This window comes from Mytilus californianus, unplaced genomic scaffold (genome assembly GCF_021869535.1).
Source record: "Mytilus californianus isolate M0D057914Y unplaced genomic scaffold, xbMytCali1.0.p SCAF_7, whole genome shotgun sequence".
Lineage (NCBI taxonomy): Eukaryota > Metazoa > Mollusca > Bivalvia > Mytilida > Mytilidae > Mytilus > Mytilus californianus.
In genome coordinates, this window is record NW_026262723.1 from 64,338,421 (window position 1) to 64,356,815 (window position 18,395).

The following is an 18,395-nucleotide window of genomic DNA, read 5'->3' on the forward strand; positions in this document are numbered from 1 at the left end:
AAAGATATTTAATCCCGAAATAAAACCCAACAATTAAAAACTGATATGGCTCAGTGCCGTTACTTCAGTATATTAGTATAGAAAGTATACAGTATTTAAAAAAAAAATGTGATCATTATTATTACAAATGTGTCAAAAATCGTCCTTAAAAGTTTTATTTTCGTTATTTTGTGTTCGGTATGTAGGACATAATTTAAAAATCTACTTTCACTTTTGGTTTCAATCACTTCCGGTGAAAATGGATAGTCTGCTTTTGTTGATCTTGTGTCTTGTATCATTATTTATAGCAGAATATGGAATGGGTAGTGATGATTTTAGGATTCCTTTGTTTTCAACCAAAACACCATATTTCTGGGGGAAGGATATAGATGAATTCATCCGGGAAGATGAGGAAATTTGGGTTGATTATGATAATAAAGAATGTCAAATTATTCATTTGAACTTAATTCTGAGACATGGGTCTAGATTACCGACTTTATCTTGGATAAAGAAAATGACAATCATTGGTAAAGTCCTTAAAAGCAATCCCGAGGTTGTGGAAAGGTTCCCATTTCTTAATTCGTGGGAAAATCCTTTCCCAGAAACACAAGCCGGACATTTGTCTGACCTAGGAGAAGATGAACATTTTTCACTTGGAAGAAGATTTGGGAGAAGATTCAGTTTATTATTTGATGGTGATTTGGAAAACATTTTCTATGGTGTCACATACAAACAGCGAACACAGGCAAGCTGTGCTTCATTTTATGAGGGTTTAACTGACACCGTGGAAGGGGAATCACGGACAAATGTGAAGCCTGCAATAAATGATAAACTCCTGAGATTCTTTGACACTTGTTCAAAATATATTAAATCAGTTGAAAATAATAAAACTGCTGCCCCAGAACATACTTCATTTAAGTATGGAGCTGAGATGAAAAGAATTGCTAAAAAGATTGCTGACAAGCTTGGACTAAAGACTTTAAATTCAGGTACAAAATGTACACCTCGCATCACACAAAAACACATTAAGCTTTCATATAATTCTATAAATGGATTGCATATATCTTGATACAAACTGTTGTCAACAAGTAAAATAAGCTTTTCTGTGCAATACTATTGCAGAGGCTTCACAAGATTCATAATCATTTATCAATTTACTACAGTACTTCATAAATGAACACCAAAAAAAAACAAAAAAAAACATTACATGTAGGAATCATCGTATCCCAAACTAGTAGCAGATACACCACCACATAAATATTGTTCTCATTTTTTTTTTTTTGATATTCAAATTAATTTAACATTGTTGATGTCTGATTTTGATGAGAGTAAGCATTCATTCAACTCTGAAGGGAGCATAACAAGAAATTCAGGACAACAACAATGTGATGACAAGTGTTGGTTAGGTCAAGAGCATTTATACATTCACAACTCTTTTGGACAAATGTTGGATGGAGTATACATTTTTGTATTAGTCGAACAAGTGTTTGTATAATGAACAAATAGATTTGGTGCATACATCAATGAGACAGCAACCCAACAACACAAAAACTTGATGAGACTTCTACAGAACTCAAAATAAGTATTTAACAGTAAAAAAATATAGTTATTCATTTATATGTAAATCTGGATATATGTTATATGTATTGCTGTCATCTTTTATTCACAGGGAGTTATATCATGGTTCTGAGAATGGTCACTTTATTTTTAAAGTTTACCCTTTCTTTAAAGCTTTACATGTAGATTCTTTTTTCTAAACATGTTAAATGGTAAATTTCTTGTTACAATTTAAAATCCTGTCATTGCTTATCAACACAATACACATGTATATGTACATGTCCCTTTTAAACATAATTAAAAATATTTTTTTTTAAATGTTTATGTTTGTCAAGGAAATTCATGACAATGTAATTATAACAACTTGCATTGTTTGACCCTTGCCCAACCACACCCACTCGCAGTCTTCTACCTTATTTATTTGAAGCCCATTAACAAAGCTTAAATACCAAATTTTTGCATCATGCAGTTTTGCTTAATTGCCATTCAAAAATGTTTTGACTCAGGACTCCTCATGTATAACAATGTATTAAAAAAAAAAGGTAAAAAGTTCTTTTTAGCTCACCTGGCCTAAAGGGCCATGTGAGCTTTTCCCATCACTTGGAGCCTGTCGTCGTTGTCTTCTGCATCATCTGTTGTCCGTCAACTTTTACAAAGATCATCTCCTCTTAAACTACTGAGCCAAATTTAACCAAACTTAGCCACAATCATCATTGGGTACATGTAGTTTTAAAAATATGTCTTATTACCCTGCCTGCCCAGTAAGATGGCCGACATGGCTAAAAATAGAAAAAGGGGTAAAATGTAAGTTTTGTCAGTTTATTTTAAAAACCGCTATAAAATCTGACAGGGGACGAATGTTGAGCTCAACCTATTATCTATTTATGTCTCAAACTGTCAGACAATTTTTTATTGGAGTTATTGCCCTAAAATGACTAATTTTAATACTTTTTTTCATTTTGCCTATTATCTTGAAAACTATAATAGAGAGAAACTCAAAACAGAAAATCTGATCAGCTAGACAAGATCTTAAAGTAAGTCAATATAGCAGAAATAATCAATCGACTCCTTATTAGAGTTATTGCCCTTTAATGACAATTTTTACCTTTTTTTTTGCGTTTTTTCCTAAAATCTTGAAAACTACAATAGATAGATAGAAACTCTAAACAGCATAGGTGATCAGCAAGTCAAGATCTACAAATAAGTCTAATAGCCAAATTATTCAGTCGACTGGTTTTTGAAGTTATTGCTCTTTAATGACGATTTTTACCAATGTTTGGTGTTTTTGCCAATTATCTTGAAAACTATAAAGATTGATAGAAACTCTAAATAACAAAAATTATCAGCAAGACAAGATCTACAATCAGGTCAAATTCTGCCGAAAAAGTAGATAGGAGTGATTGCCCTTAAATGACGATTTTTTTGTTACCCTCTTTTGTGTTTTGGGCAAAAACTAAATAAGATAGAGAGAAACTGTAATCAGAAGTCTACAATGTTGAAGATGCACATAGACCTAGTTGAGCGACACTGAGTCTTTAAAGCCTCCAGTTTAAATGGAGTGAAACGTTGTTCTTTGCAAAATGAGATTTGTATTGTTGTTTATGCCAGTTTTTGGGTAATTATGCATTCATAACTGTCAAGACTGGGTTATTTAGAACTTAATACATCTTAGGCTGCTTTTTATGTTGGAGACTGTAAGTCTGCATGTAGATGTCATTTTAAGTTCGTTATAGAAGGGGTCATAATGTTATCTGGTCTGCATCAGTTACCATGAAGTTATAGACACATCAACTTGAAACTTAGTACACATGTTCTTTCTGTTGTGAAGTTTGTTAAAGATATGCCAATTACCAGTAGGATTTTGATGCAGATTTAGCTGAACTCACCGAAGATGGAAGTGAGAGTGAGGCATGAAATTCTCATTTTTTTCTGCTTCAATGAACTCTCGAAGGCTAGGCATAGATTTGTTTTTTTCCGGCACCATTTACAGCATCATGATCAACAATTTATTTAAATTGATGAAGTTATTATATAAATAACACATAGCTGAGAGGGTGATAGAGCAGATTGTTACCCTGAGAAAACATTGTCAACTGAGTCGAAGCCAATGTTGACAATGTCTTTTCGAGGGGTAACAATCTGCTCTATCACCCTCTCAGATATGTGTTATTTAATTTATTATATTGAATGTTCTGTTATTACTACCGTTTAAATTTCAAATTCAAAGTAATAAACTATGACGTCTTGTACATAACCATCTGTATTTAATAAAGCTCACATGTACTTGATCAAGCGTCTCCATGAAGGGTAATAGAGTAACTTAACACCCTCCTATTAGCCAATCAAAATATGCATTTTAACGTGAAGTATAATAAAAGAAGATGTGATATGATTTCCAAGGAGTTACTCTCCTCCAGAGACCAAATGATGTAGAAGTTAACAACTATAGGTCACTGTTTAAGACCATTTTAAGGGAAACCTCTTATGGTGAGGTCAGTTGTACAGTCGACTCCACTTAATTGCATACCGCTTAATAGCATAATTCGGTTAATTGCATAGTTTTCTCCTGCACAAAACCATTTCCCATTCATCTAATGTTAAATTGTCCGGTTATATGCATAGCTCTACAAGTGGCCTTTCGGTTTATTGCATAGAAAATTATCGCCATCTAGATATGCTTAGTTAAATCTATCGAAATTTTTGACCGGAAACGGCAAGTTGGTGAGTATATTTTTCTTGAATGCATCATTATTTTCATTATTATTTCATATTTACTTTTGTGTTATGCAAATAAAGTTTTAAAACAGTTTCTTTCGTGTTTATATGATTGAATTTGATTTAAAAATAAACCTCGATATCTACACAGGTAAAGTTTCCCATGTTCTATTTTAAGCCTCGAGGTCATAAAAATGTCAAACAGGTAATTGTTGTAAAAACACTGACCATTCTATCTAAAAAGGTGTAAATAATTGATTGGATTTCAAACACTGTCAATAGATTACACTTGGGGTGAAATTCAAAAACAATAACGCCTGCTAATTATCGATCATTATCCAATGTGAACTCCCGTAATTGGGCTTGGGGTGATCTGCATTTATGTTAAATATTACAGGGCATTTATATATGGTTAATAATCAATAATTTAATTTTAATATATTTTGAAAAGAGCATTTATTTCTAATTATTATATTTTCTCACTTTAAACACTCGTGTCCAGCAAATAACCCGTACAGGGCCCCTTTACTGCTTTGCATATACGAAACTAACGAAGTCAAATAACCAGTGTTACTTCACTCTGCCAGCTGTAAATATTGTATATCAAAGGCAGTTTAGTACACATCTATTGTTAAAATGATTATAAACTGTGTAGTTTTGTTAAACAGTTTATTTTAACCAAAGCGTAACAATGTACATTGTACATACGGGTCATAGAAACAAATCTATTTATAGAACGAATTTATTTTCGTATCCCAGGTAAACTGGTAAAGGAAACGTCGGTACGCAAATACACTAAAACAAAATGTGTTTATAATCTTTATTGAAATAAAACAAAATAAAATAACATGAATGACAATAGACATATAACTTTTATTGGAATAAATCAACATTCAATATGTTGTAATTGGATTATAGACGTTCATCTCAAGACAGGGATTTCCTTTACTGATCTGTTCTATCGATGTTATTTGACTCCGTAATTTGGCTTTTCGGATATAAGCATACTCCGCTTTATTGCATAATTTTGTCTGACAAATAGGCTATGCAAATAACCGGAATGTACTGTATTAGCATTGGCCAAAAACATGGCCGCCATGGCTAAAAATAGAACATAGGGGTAAAATGCAGTTTTTGGCTTATATCTCAAAAACCAAAACAGTTAGAGCAAATCTGACAAGGGGTAAAAGTGTTCATAAGGTAAAGTTCTATCAGCCCTGAAATTTTCAGATGAATCTAATAACCCATTGTTCGCTTGCTGCCACTAAATTGGTAATTTTAAGGAAATTTTGCAGTTTTTGGTTATTATCTTGAATAGTATTAATGATAAAGATAAACTGTAAACAGCAAATATGTTCAGCAAAGTAAGATCTACAAATAAGTTTATATGACCAAAATTGTCAATTGACCCCTTAAGGAGTATTGTCCTTTGAGGACAATTTTACACAATTTGTATATCATGTTTTCTAACTTTAAAAAATCTTCACTTCTGAAACTACTCAACCAGATTTAGCTGAACTCACCGAAGATGGAAGTGAGAGTGAGGCATGAAATTCTCATTTTTTTCTGCTTCAATGAACTCTCGAAGGCTAGGCATAGATTTGTTTTTTTCCGGCACCATTTACAGCATCATGATCAACAATTTATTTAAATTGATGAAGTTATTATATAAATAACACATAGCTGAGAGGGTGATAGAGCAGATTGTTACCCTGAGAAAACATTGTCAACTGAGTCGAAGCCAATGTTGACAATGTCTTTTCGAGGGGTAACAATCTGCTCTATCACCCTCTCAGATATGTGTTATTTAATTTATTATATTGAATGTTCTGTTATTACTACCGTTTAAATTTCAAATTCAAAGTAATAAACTATGACGTCTTGTACATAACCATCTGTATTTAATAAAGCTCACATGTACTTGATCAAGCGTCTCCATGAAGGGTAATAGAGTAACTTAACACCCTCCTATTAGCCAATCAAAATATGCATTTTAACGTGAAGTATAATAAAAGAAGATGTGATATGATTTCCAAGGAGTTACTCTCCTCCAGAGACCAAATGATGTAGAAGTTAACAACTATAGGTCACTGTTTAAGACCATTTTAAGGGAAACCTCTTATGGTGAGGTCAGTTGTATTAGCATTGGCACATATCATTTTCTCTATTTGTCCCTGCCCCTCAGTCATGGTCTATTAACTTTGAACTTTTTGCCTCGTTTAAATGTTAAAGTTTGTGATTTTGTCTGTTGAAGAGGAACCAATGATACTGTAAATTCAGAAATTATTGCATGCATTTATTGCGATTTTGTCATTTCACTTTTAGACAAAAATGTGATTTTAATTTTTGCGATATTGAGAAAAACCCTGTTTAATTCATATAAAAAATTTCAAAATGCGAGTTTAGATTATTGCGATTATAACCCTGTCGCATTTTTCGCAATAATAAAAACATTGCAATGATTTCTGAATTTACCAATGATATTGAGTATCCAGTTTATCAGTATTGTGACAGAATATAGGTTCCCCCATAATATTTGTTCCACATTTGTAGCACATCTCATTTTGATGTAGATTATACTAACCTGTTCCCTCAGTCATGGTTCATTGACTTTGAAACTTTTGCATATTTGACATAGTAAAGTTTTTGACTAGGACAGTTTAAATGGAACCACTTCTGTTAAGTCAATGATATTTGGTACGCATAAGCATTGCCATATATATATACTGACCGACTTTAGAAACGCAACACTAGATTATTCTTTTTAATTTTTTGAATGAAAAGCAATGACTGCCTGTAACAGACGCCAAAATGATTGTCAGAAAGATCAACCAATTCTGTTCCACATGTTTTGGGTTCTGTTTTACACATTCTGAATATGCGTTTGTTCCACCCATTACAATGGGTTTTGGTAATTATGCGGTGGAAACTTCAGGGCTTTAAATGTTTTTCTTCAGTCGATTCTTCGGCAGTTCAGTTTATGGGAAACGTTTATGGCATGAATCTGTGCGCAATGGCATTCGGCAATTTGATAAGCAGTTGACGTTGCGGCCGTAAACAAGTCTCGCAAATGACGTTGCGTAATCAAATTCTATTGACGTTGCATTGTCACTACATGTTGATCTGGTCATTGGTAGTTGGTAACAAATCCCGTTTACCTGTATCGTTGTCGGGAGGACAGTAAGAGGAGTTTCTGAAGTCAAACTGTATGGTTGCAGCACGTTCACGTTTTCCTGTTTGCGGAATTCTTATGGGCTGATTCAGTTTTTTATTCCTCAGTCTTGGCAATATGGAGATGCAACATTTTTTAACTGATTTAAATGTGGCCAAGGATTGAAAGAACTGTTTCACGAAGCAAAACAAACTGAAAAAATCTTTTATGGGTACCAAATTTTGCTTTAAGAAATTCATGCGACTTCAAAAATCCGGTATGTTCAATAACCACAGGTAAGTCAGATGTTGAATTTTTCTTAAGAGAAAGAAGTATGGTAAGCATTAATAGTAGTTGTATGAGAATCAAACATGATGTGGGAAAAAAAAATCAACAAAATGAGTGTTGCGTTTTTAAAGTCAGTCAGTATATATACATCTCCTTTGAGATTTTTTGTCCCTGCACCTTCATTCATGGTTCATTGATTTTGAATCTTTTGCATATATATTTTACATGTTAAGGTATTGTTATTGCCATTTTCATTTGCAACTTTTGGATTTTACTATCAAATTTATATACAGGTGAGACATGTATCTCTGTGTTGACAGATTATTTAATTTTCCGACCCTCATGTATGTACGTACATGTCAAAGTTATCTGATGAGTTATCTATTTATGAGATTAGTATACTAAGTTCTTCATGACATCTTTCAAAAACCAGGTTGGAACTAGGCAGAAATTTATATTTTGTTTCAAAACGTTTTAAACTAAATATTTATATTTCATATTCTTTTATAGAAGAAGCCCAGACTATTCACCATTTATGTGCCTTTGAGCTAGCAATGTTTGATAAGTCTGATTGGTGCGATATGTTAGAAAAGGAAGATTTATTCATTTTCGAATATCTTTATGATTTGAAGGTAATTTATTGAATATGTGAAATATATATATATACCATCAAATTCATCAAACCAATAAAAACGAAAAGAGACAATGAGGATAATTGATTTAATGATGAAAATTGATGTTAGCAACAGATGATACATTGTTTATGTCAACCATTATACCAATGTGATGACATCAATCATGTCAATACAAACAGACTGCATAAAAAAAAAATTGACAAGAAAATCTATAGATACCAAAGAACGATACATTTGATATTCTTTAAGAAAATCACAAGTGACCGAAACTATTAATCCGCTTATTTTTTATGATCTGATTTTTATGTGTTTAAATATCAATATAGCATATTTACCAGATTAGAAATTAAGGCTTATTGGAGTTTCTAGGGTTTATTTTTTTTTTTTTTTTTTTTTTTTTTTGGGGGGGGGGGGGGTGTTTTTCATATATATTTGTTGAAAAAAAAAAATGTCCAACTAAGCAGTAATATATTTGGTCAGCATGTAATCAGGGTGCAAGCAAATTAATCTTATCTTTCTATGTATAGATATATTTATCGGTCGTCCCACTGTCTGTATCACTTTGCTCAGCTCTTAATAAAATTGCATATCACGGCTTTGTGACGTCAAATACGTTGACCCGGCCTTAATAACTTTGACCCGGACATATCAGCGACGTTATAATGTATGAACCGACGTTGATAAATTTGACCTGAACTTATCAAGTCAATACGCAAATACAACCTGATAAATCGATTATCTTGTTGTCTGCATATTTATATTGTAAAATATCAGCTGCTCGACAAAAAGCTTCATATTGTGACTCTCAGCAATATCAGTATGCAAACAACCTGATAATCGGAACATACATGTGTATAGTAATATATCTACCTATCTTTTCTGTATAATCAGTCAGGGGCATTTCTTAAACAAGTAACTTTTAAAATTACCTATACAAGTAATGTTGAAAACGAGGCTATTTTAAATATTACTTATAAAAGTAACTTTTCTAAATATTATTTTTATAGGTGTTCAATTATACAGATTTTACTAGCTTTAACAAATTTTCACAGTCATCTGGTTATTTTTCCCATGAAATATAAAATCTAATATTTCTGAAACACTAATTGCCTTTCTGATGCACTTATCTTTCCTATCGATGCTTCTGGGTCAAAGATTCGTCTCTTTTGGTCTATTAAAATACCATTTTCCTTGAAAATCTTGAAGGTAGACAGATATAAATAGATAGAAACTTGTGAATTAATTAAGACTTGAAGTTATTTATAATTTGTAACCCAAAACAATTACATATAGATTAAGAAGATGTGGTATGAGTGCCAATGAGACAACTCTCCATCCAAGTCAAAATTCATAAAAGTAAACCATTATAGGTCACAGTACGGTCTTCAACACAGAGCCTTGGCTCACACCGAACAGTAAGCTTTAAAGGGCCCCAAAAAATTACTAGTGTAAAACCATTCAAATGGGAAAACCAACGGTCTAATCTATATAAAAAACGAGAAACAAGAAACACTTATGAACCACATCAACAAACGACAACTACTGAACATCAGATTCCTGACTTAGGACAGGTGCAAACAAATGCAGCGGGTTTTAATGGTACCAAACCTTCACCCTTTTTCCTGAAACAATAGTGTAACATCACAACATAGAAAGACACACTATAAAATATCAACTGAAATAGCTTAACTCAATCAAAGGACATATTAACACCATTGAACATACACTGAACAAATAAATTTGACCTATGACACAATGTAAATACAAAATAAATAAACTAAGGGAAGAATAATAAAAGTAACATGTTATATCGGTAAGAAATGTTAAACAATTAAAGAAAAACAATATGCTCGAACAAAAATACCATCCATTTGCAATAACTTTAAACACAGGTAAATGAAAATAATTTTGTTGTTAGGTATACCTGTACAGTACCAATAGAGAAAGGAAATATTATTACAAAATAAATAATTTTGATGTTCATAGTACGAAGTGAAAATTTATAGTTATACCAAACACTTATCAAAGCTGGTATATAGACCAGATATAACCCTGAATAACATCAAATAACAAAAAAGCAATACAATTAGGATCAACAGGTCAAATAAAGAAGAAAGTACGATTTGAGAGTACTCGCATATGTTCCTTAAATAAGTGTTATTACTAATTCTTTCAAAGATGTATAAGATAACTTATTCAAGTAATATTTTTGTCATTATTTTTAAAGTAACCCTTTATCTCCTCTCATATCTAATAAATTCTCCATTTTATGATATAAAATGATGTAAAAACTCATGAAAACTACATTTAGCCCATGCTTCTATTGAAATTTAAAATAACTCTATTGAGTAATTTTATAATTTTTAAAAACAAAAATTACCTATATAAGTAACTAAAAAACATTACTTGTTTAAGTAACGCCCCTGACTGATAATATTTCACATTATTGTTACAGGAACTCTATGGTACAAAAAAAAAACTGAAAAGACATCTAAAGGTCAATATATGGTCTCCAATCATAGACAAGTATCTATAAGATATTCTTAGCTCTAAATCACCTTGAGTCAAAAAGAGTTGTGAATCAATTCAGCAGAGACTAAAAAAAATCTGCCATCAACCACAAAGTCTCTAAATAAAAAATATCCTGACTTTTGACAGTCACAAGAGCCTGTGGCTTGGTTAAATAGTTTTTTTAATCCTCATCCCTCCCAATTTTTATTTCAATCAGTGGAATAGCAAAAGGCACATAAAAAGAATGCACTGAAACTTTATGTTACTGTAAATAAGAGAGAGGCGAAAGATACCAAAGGGACATTCAAACTCATGTCGAAATTCAACTGACAACCCCATGGCTAAAAAAGAAAAGAAACCAACAGACAAACAACAACACAACAAAGAAAACTAAAGACTGAGCTTCAGAAGGGTAAGCAGATCCTGCTCCACATGTGGCACCTGTTGTGTTGCTCATGTTAGTACAAACCCGGTGATAAGTCTAATTCCATAGGTCACATTCAGGGAAAAGGGGACGGGATTCTAGTTACAACAATTGGATCATATCCGTTGTCATCTGTGAAATACATGTGTTTTTAGTCAAATTTATACCGGGTATATAGTTACCTGTTATTATATTTTTTAGCAATACTGGAAAAGAGCTTATGGTCACTCAGTTAACTGGGGAATGTCTTGTCCATTTGTCAGCAATTCATTTAAACAGTTTAATGACATCATCTATAAAGCTAAGAATGGCGAGGAGTAAGTAAACTTATTGTCTATATTAAGCTTAAATGAACTACAGCATTCACAAATATCAAATGGCTTATGTGTAAATTCTTAAATCAAATATTTGCAAATTTGTCATAGAAAAAATAGGAATGGTCTGTATTGAATCATATCTGAGAACGCATGTGGCCAAAAAAGACAGTTTGTTTGTTTGTTGGTGTTTAACGCCACTTTCTGCTTCCTTGGCTATATCATGTCTTCAAGTTTTTATGGGTAGAGGACGTTTGAGTGCCTGGAGAGAACCACCAAGTCTTCAGCAGGAAAACTGACAATCTTTGTGAATAAAGCATCAAACACTTCTCGGCATGGTATGGGTTCCTTCTCACAACCTCATAGTTGACAGGGGATCACATGATGAACAACTTAGACCACTTGACCAACAACGTCCCCCAACTCAGGTGTACATCAATATTTTTTATTAGAATCTTCCTGAAAAAAAAAATATGAAAAATTCTGAAGCAATGATATTGTGATATGATTGATTGAACCATTGTTGAAAATAATTAATTAGGGCCAGCCACTGGCGGGTCGCCCTATATTGATCAGTCGGTCCGCCGTCCGTTGTAACAAATTGTGTCTGCTCTATATCTAGAGAACCGTTATAATTTCATACTTTATACTTGACATGTATATTAACCAACACCAGAGGGTGTGTCATAATGTTTGTAAAACTTCCTAGGTCAAAGTTCTTCTTATTCTTATTTTCTTATCCTTATAAAAACTTTTTTATATACAGGTTCAACTTGAACAATATCATCATGATTTTTTTTAAGGCATTTTTATTTATTTACATACTATAGCTAATACTGTTTTCACTTGATATTTGTTGTCTGTTAACTTTTTATGCCCCCGTCGTCACCAGAGGGGGCATTAAGTGGTACCCTTGTCCGTTTGTACGTCCCAAATTTGATTTCCCTTCTCTTACTTTAGTTTGCCTCTACCAAATGTTATGAAACTTATACACAATGCTCATTACCACAAAACTTAGATCAAGTTCGAACTTTGGTGGTGTCACTTTTACCGTTTTTGAGTTATGCCTCTTTATAACGTTATATGCAAGCGGGGACATCATCTGTGTCCCTTGGACAAATTATCCATTTTTTTACAGTTCTTGCTCTCTGAAACTAATGAAAATATTGCCATTAACCTTATAGTGATTAGTTTTAGTTTTCTTATTTTATTTTGGTCAATCAACCAAGGTGGTGTGGCCACCATGGCTTATAATAAAACATACAGGTAAACTACAAGTAATTGTCTTAAATCTTGAAAACCAAAATAGATAAAGGAAATCTTACATCAAGGACAAAAATGTTTCAGAATTTCTAGATCCATTTACCCTCCATTTTAATTCAAATTATCAGATGATTCCTTACATGAGTTAATATCCTTAAATAACAATTTCAAAACAATTTTGAGAGTTTTGTCTATTATATTGAAACTTGTGAGGTAGACAGAAAATGTTAACAACATAAATATGATCAATACAAGATGTAAAAACATACCAATATGACTGGAACCCATTAATGACCCATAACTTGTTATATCAATATTATTGGCCTTGAATGACGTTTTTGCATTACTTTCTCTTATCTTGTAAACTGTAATAGACAGATCTAGACAGTAACAAAAAAAGAAAACAATTATTTAAAAATTACTGAAACTATCAATTAATTTGTTATAGGAGTTATTGCCCTTAAATTACTTAGTACTATTTTTGGCATTTTTTTCCCTGTCTATTATCTTGAGAACTATTATAGATCTAGATAAGACATGTATAAAACAGCAAACATGATCAGCAATACAAATATGACTGAAACTATCAATTGTTTAGATTTAACATACATGTATCATACAATGATGGAAGTTCTTAATTTGTTTACGCTAATGGTTTCTTTCTTTTCAGTTATAACGTGGCAGATATACAGTTTGCACATGCAGAAACTATCATTCCAATTTTCACAGCATTTGGTTTATTTAATGATTCCATTCCACTAAAAGCTGATAATTATGAATCTCAAAAGGAACGACAATTTAGAACAAGTAAAATAGTACCAATGTCTGCCAGTTTTGGCATAGGACTATACCAGTGTGAGGCCAGTGAAGATCCAGAAGAGGTTTATGTTGTAAGAATGTTTGTCAATGAAAAACCTGTAGTTATACCTGCATGTGGACAGCAAATATGTGAATACAAACATTTTATGAAGTATTATGATGACTTGGTGAATTGTAATTATGCAGAAATTTGTGAAAACAACAAACTGCATGATGAATTGTGATGAAGGCTTCCAAATAATTAGGAAATTTAAACATCAGTCTCAGTCCCAGGAAAAGAAATTAAATATTTTATTTCAATTCAGATAAAGTATTTGTAGAGTAAGATACACTTTTGAAATTTTTGCATTTTTCTGAAATATCACAGACCAAATGTCAGAGACCATGATCTATTATCAACTTTTGTAAACAAATTACTACGAAGATTTTTGAATATCAACTGACAAATGAAAAATTGCTTAGATATTAATGGGAGTTTTTACATTAAGGGATATGAAAACATGCCTTATAAAGGGCATTGCTATTCAAAGTAGAAATTATTTATTTCTTGGTTTATAAAAACAAGAACTACATTTTGATATTTCTGTGACTTGATATTAACTGTTTCTCTCAACCTTTTGCAGTTCATTCAAAAGTCTTCCCAAATTACTATCTGGTCAGACATTTTAACAAACTGAAGAAACACAGTCTAGTCAACAAAGTGCATGGTGATAAAATGAAGCATATTAAAGATCTATTTAGATTTGAATACCACTTCATCATGTTCATGGCTTCAGAGATATGGTGGCCTAAAATATTAAAGGATATGTTTATTGTTATTTGAATTTGTTTGCATTTATTGTATTTATTGAATTATTTATGTATGAAGACCGTTTGTTTACCTCTAAATATCTTACTGCTTATTTTATCGTTGGGTTGCTGACTCATTCCCATGAATCCATATCTCTTATCATTCTTATTTATTACATTGAAAAAGGATCTTATAAATGCCTCAGAACAAATATTAGTATTAACTTATGACCACAATCTTGGATGACACTTATATTTCGTGTAATATTTGTTGCAAAGTCCATCAGTTAGAGTTAACATGACATTGACCTCATTCCATGGTTCATTGGTCAACATTAAGTTTTTGTTATTAGGTCTGAACATTTCTCCGATACTATAAGTAAAAGGTTTCAACTACCAGTATGTTTGTTGTAAATAATGATTGTAAAGTGTACATGTGTGTCTGTCTGACAGGATTCATCTCACCTTGACAGTATTTTCATGGATCATTGTTATACCTGTAATAAGAACTTGCATGAACTTGAGACTTTCAATATAAAATTCAATCATAATCAGCTGCTATGCAGACAACACATTTCAGCAGGTGCACTTTTATGAAATTATTTCAAACTATAATGAAAACTATTTCTGAATTTTTAAAAAGAAACATGTGTAAGACAATCATAACAGTGAAACTAAATGGGCAAAGTTTGCCTATGTTATATTTTCCTGTATATTACATGTACAAACGAATTACAAAAGATGATAAATTTATATGATAAAAACTGTCTGATGAAAGCTTTATAGGATATTACACATGTGTTTTGAAAATATATGTCTTTTTTATTTAATGTTAATATTTTGAACTCAGTAGAGGACTATTGGAATGCAGTTCATGCATGTTTGGATTTAGACTGAACTCTGCTCTGAATAGTTTAATAAACTGGCAAGTCTGTCCCTATTAATTATCATGGAGCTTGGGGAAAAAATCATTTTATGTAAACATTTACCAGTTTTTAACCATGACAATTTAAGTGTAAAATTTTCTGTAATTTTTTTAGAATTAATGCTTCTTATTGATAGAGAGAAAAAATTTTGAATTTGTGAATAATTTTACCCTTGAACATTCTACATGTATAATTGGAAAATGACATTAAGGTCTAATAACATGTTTCAAAAAATGACAAGAAACTTTTTTCCTTTTTTTGTAACCTCCAAACTTTTGGAGTTGCATTACTCTGTGCTTGCACCAGGACAGTTCATTTTTCTTTTTATTTAATTATTTGTGTTTTTTCTTGGATGGGGGATTCCTTTTTTCTATCCTCCTCCTTTGATGGAAAACTAAAATTGTTACTTGTTCTGGAGTTTTATTAAAATATCTTTGATTATGAAAGTTATTTCTTACTTGCCATATTACAAGTATGACAAGGATAGCCAAAGAAGTTTTTGTTTATGTTATTATTGAATGTTAGTTTATTTACATTTTATAACTTACTTTTACAATTGAGTCTATTAAATATGTCCAAATTTATTTGTTGTTATAGAAGATGTCTAATTATTACAGGAAGATGATCAGCTGAGCCAAAAACTATGAAAAGGTACACATCACTTTCCATTCAACTCACAGGCACATGTGATTCATTACTTATAATAGCAGTACCATCTCAGTGTTTGTCTCAGTTGTGGGAATTCGTGGATTCGTGCCCTGGCTGGGTCAAACTTAAGACTTGAAAATTGTTTTTTTGCTGCTTCTCTGCAAAGCATGCAGCATTTAGGAGTAAGAGCAAAGACTTGTATGCTCGGAGTCAGAATAATGTGTATGAGTAGTTTGAAATGTCTTCCTGCAGACTGTTACCTTGTGAACTAGCATGTAAAAAACATATATTGAAATGTGGTGTGTGTACTTGCCAATGAGACAACTATCCACCAAAGACTAAATGACAAGGATATAAAAAGCTACAAGTTACCTTACAGCGTTCAACTAGGAAAAAAACATATACCATACAGTAAGCTATAGAGCTATTAAAGGCCCAGGGATAACAAGATATTAAAGAAACAATTCAAAAGAGAAAATCAAAAGCCTTATATATATATTCTACAGAAAAAACAAACAAAAAATAATATGTCAATTATGGATGACATCAACAAACAACAAACCCTTGATTACTGGTTTTTGACTCAGAGAGGCACATAAAGAATGAGCCGTTTTAACAGGTTAATGAGTGCTCAACCCTCCCCTACCATGGGACAGTGGTATAACAATACAACAATAAAACAAACAGTAACAAGTAGACAGCAAACCCTTTTTTCTGTATTTTGAAAGTAACCATTTTTTAACTTAAGAAGGCAGCGAGTATGAAAGAAATTGATGTATTCTAATGTGTAGACCTTTTAGGCTTGTTTGAACTGCCACATTTTATGCCTATTTTCCAATCTATCAAGGATAATATGTCCTGAACAATAAAAGTGAATATAATTTATATCAAACTTGACCTCCGTTTTGTAATCAATAACAACTTATTAAAATTTGAAAAGCATTTGCTGAACAATTCATAAGTTATTGTACAGAAACTACATAAAGTGCCATTTTCCAATTTATCAAGAATCACAAATCCTGAACCGCAAAAGTGAAAATCGTCAATATCAAACTTGATCTCCATCATGTCATCAGTAACAACATATGAAAATCTGAAAAGCATTAAATAATAAAGGCCAGTGGTCGAAACGTCTTAAAAATTGGTTTAATAATTACAATAATAAAGATCAGTTAAAAAGCTAATAGAATCATGATACATTTTGTACTAAGCACAAAAAACATCTAACAAAATAAGAAAAAAATAAATTGCTTCGCCGAGCACAGCTGGATACGACCACAGAGGTTCAACCCTGAACAGTTGGGGCAAAAATGGACACAATATTCGCGCTTGATACAGGTCTGAACTTGGATTGTAATTAATATTTGACACATAATAGGTTTCTGACACAGAATAACTGTAGTCAAAGAACTTAGAATTGGTTATATGATTTAAATTTATATTCAATTTTTTGCTTTTGTGCAATACACTATGCTGTTGCGAATTGAACCCCCCCAAAAAAAAAAAATTAAAAAAAATTACCCCCCCTTTTTTTTTTCCTTTTGTGCAATACACTAGGCTGTTGCAAATGACCCCACCCCCCTTTTTAATTTCTGAAATCTGAAATGAGAAAAAATTGTCCCGTCCCTCACAATTTCTTTTTAACTCCCCCAACCCCCAACCCCAATTATTTTTTCACCTCCCCTCCATCAAGATATGGTTATAATCTCAATTCAAATTTCCAATGGAGTTTGCAACCATAATTACCCATTTAAATACATCATAAAAGTCTTATAATAGAAAATGACAAACATAATCATGGCTAAAATTAATATTCCTTAATCAGCATTTTTAGATAGTAACTTCTAAAAAAAAATTGACAGCTAATCACCTCAAGACAATACAACATTTCTTTACACATAATTTAAAAGCAGTGTAAGGGAGGTAATCCAAACATAACATTGTACTTTTTTTTACTTGTCCATAAACCAGGAAACCCTTGTTTTTCCCTCTTTTTTGCCACTAATTCCTAAACGGTTTGAGCCATAACCCCCCCCCCCCCCCCCCCCCAGGCCAATCCTAACCATCCCTTTGTGGTATGGAAACTTGTGGTATAATTTCAGAGAGATCCATACACCGTTCCACAAGTTATTGTCTGGAAACTAGAAAAATGCTTATTTGGGCCCCTTTTTGGCCCCAAATTCCTAAACTGTTAGGACTATAACCCCCAAAATCAATCCCAACCTTCCTTTTGTGGTTATAAACCTTGTGTTTAAATTTCATAGATTTCTATTTACATTTATTAAAGTTATTGTCCGGAAACCAAATGTCTTCGGACGACGCTGACGACGACGACGTGATACCAATATACGACCGCAAAATTTTTTGTGGTCGTAT

At 32.2% G+C, this 18,395-nt stretch overlaps 1 protein-coding gene across 2 annotated transcripts in view; it reads left to right on the forward strand.

The window, feature by feature from the left end:
- The window catches only part of LOC127707588 (multiple inositol polyphosphate phosphatase 1-like), a 29,855-nt gene extending 13,900 nt beyond the window's left edge, over window positions 1-15,955 (forward strand). Inside the window, exons 1-4 of one of the 2 annotated variants that reach the window (XM_052212186.1) lie at window positions 222-968; window positions 8,201-8,322; window positions 11,462-11,577; window positions 13,508-15,955. In XM_052212186.1, the coding sequence (XP_052068146.1) occupies window positions 239-968; window positions 8,201-8,322; window positions 11,462-11,577; window positions 13,508-13,880 (1,341 nt within the window). In that variant the 5' untranslated portion in view covers window positions 222-238 and the 3' untranslated portion in view covers window positions 13,881-15,955. Of the gene's footprint in view, window positions 1-221; window positions 969-8,200; window positions 8,323-11,461; window positions 11,578-13,507 lie in introns of those variants that run through there. The other variant, XM_052212188.1, reaches the window with a different exon arrangement.
- The last annotated feature ends 2,440 nt before the right edge of the window (window positions 15,956-18,395 follow it).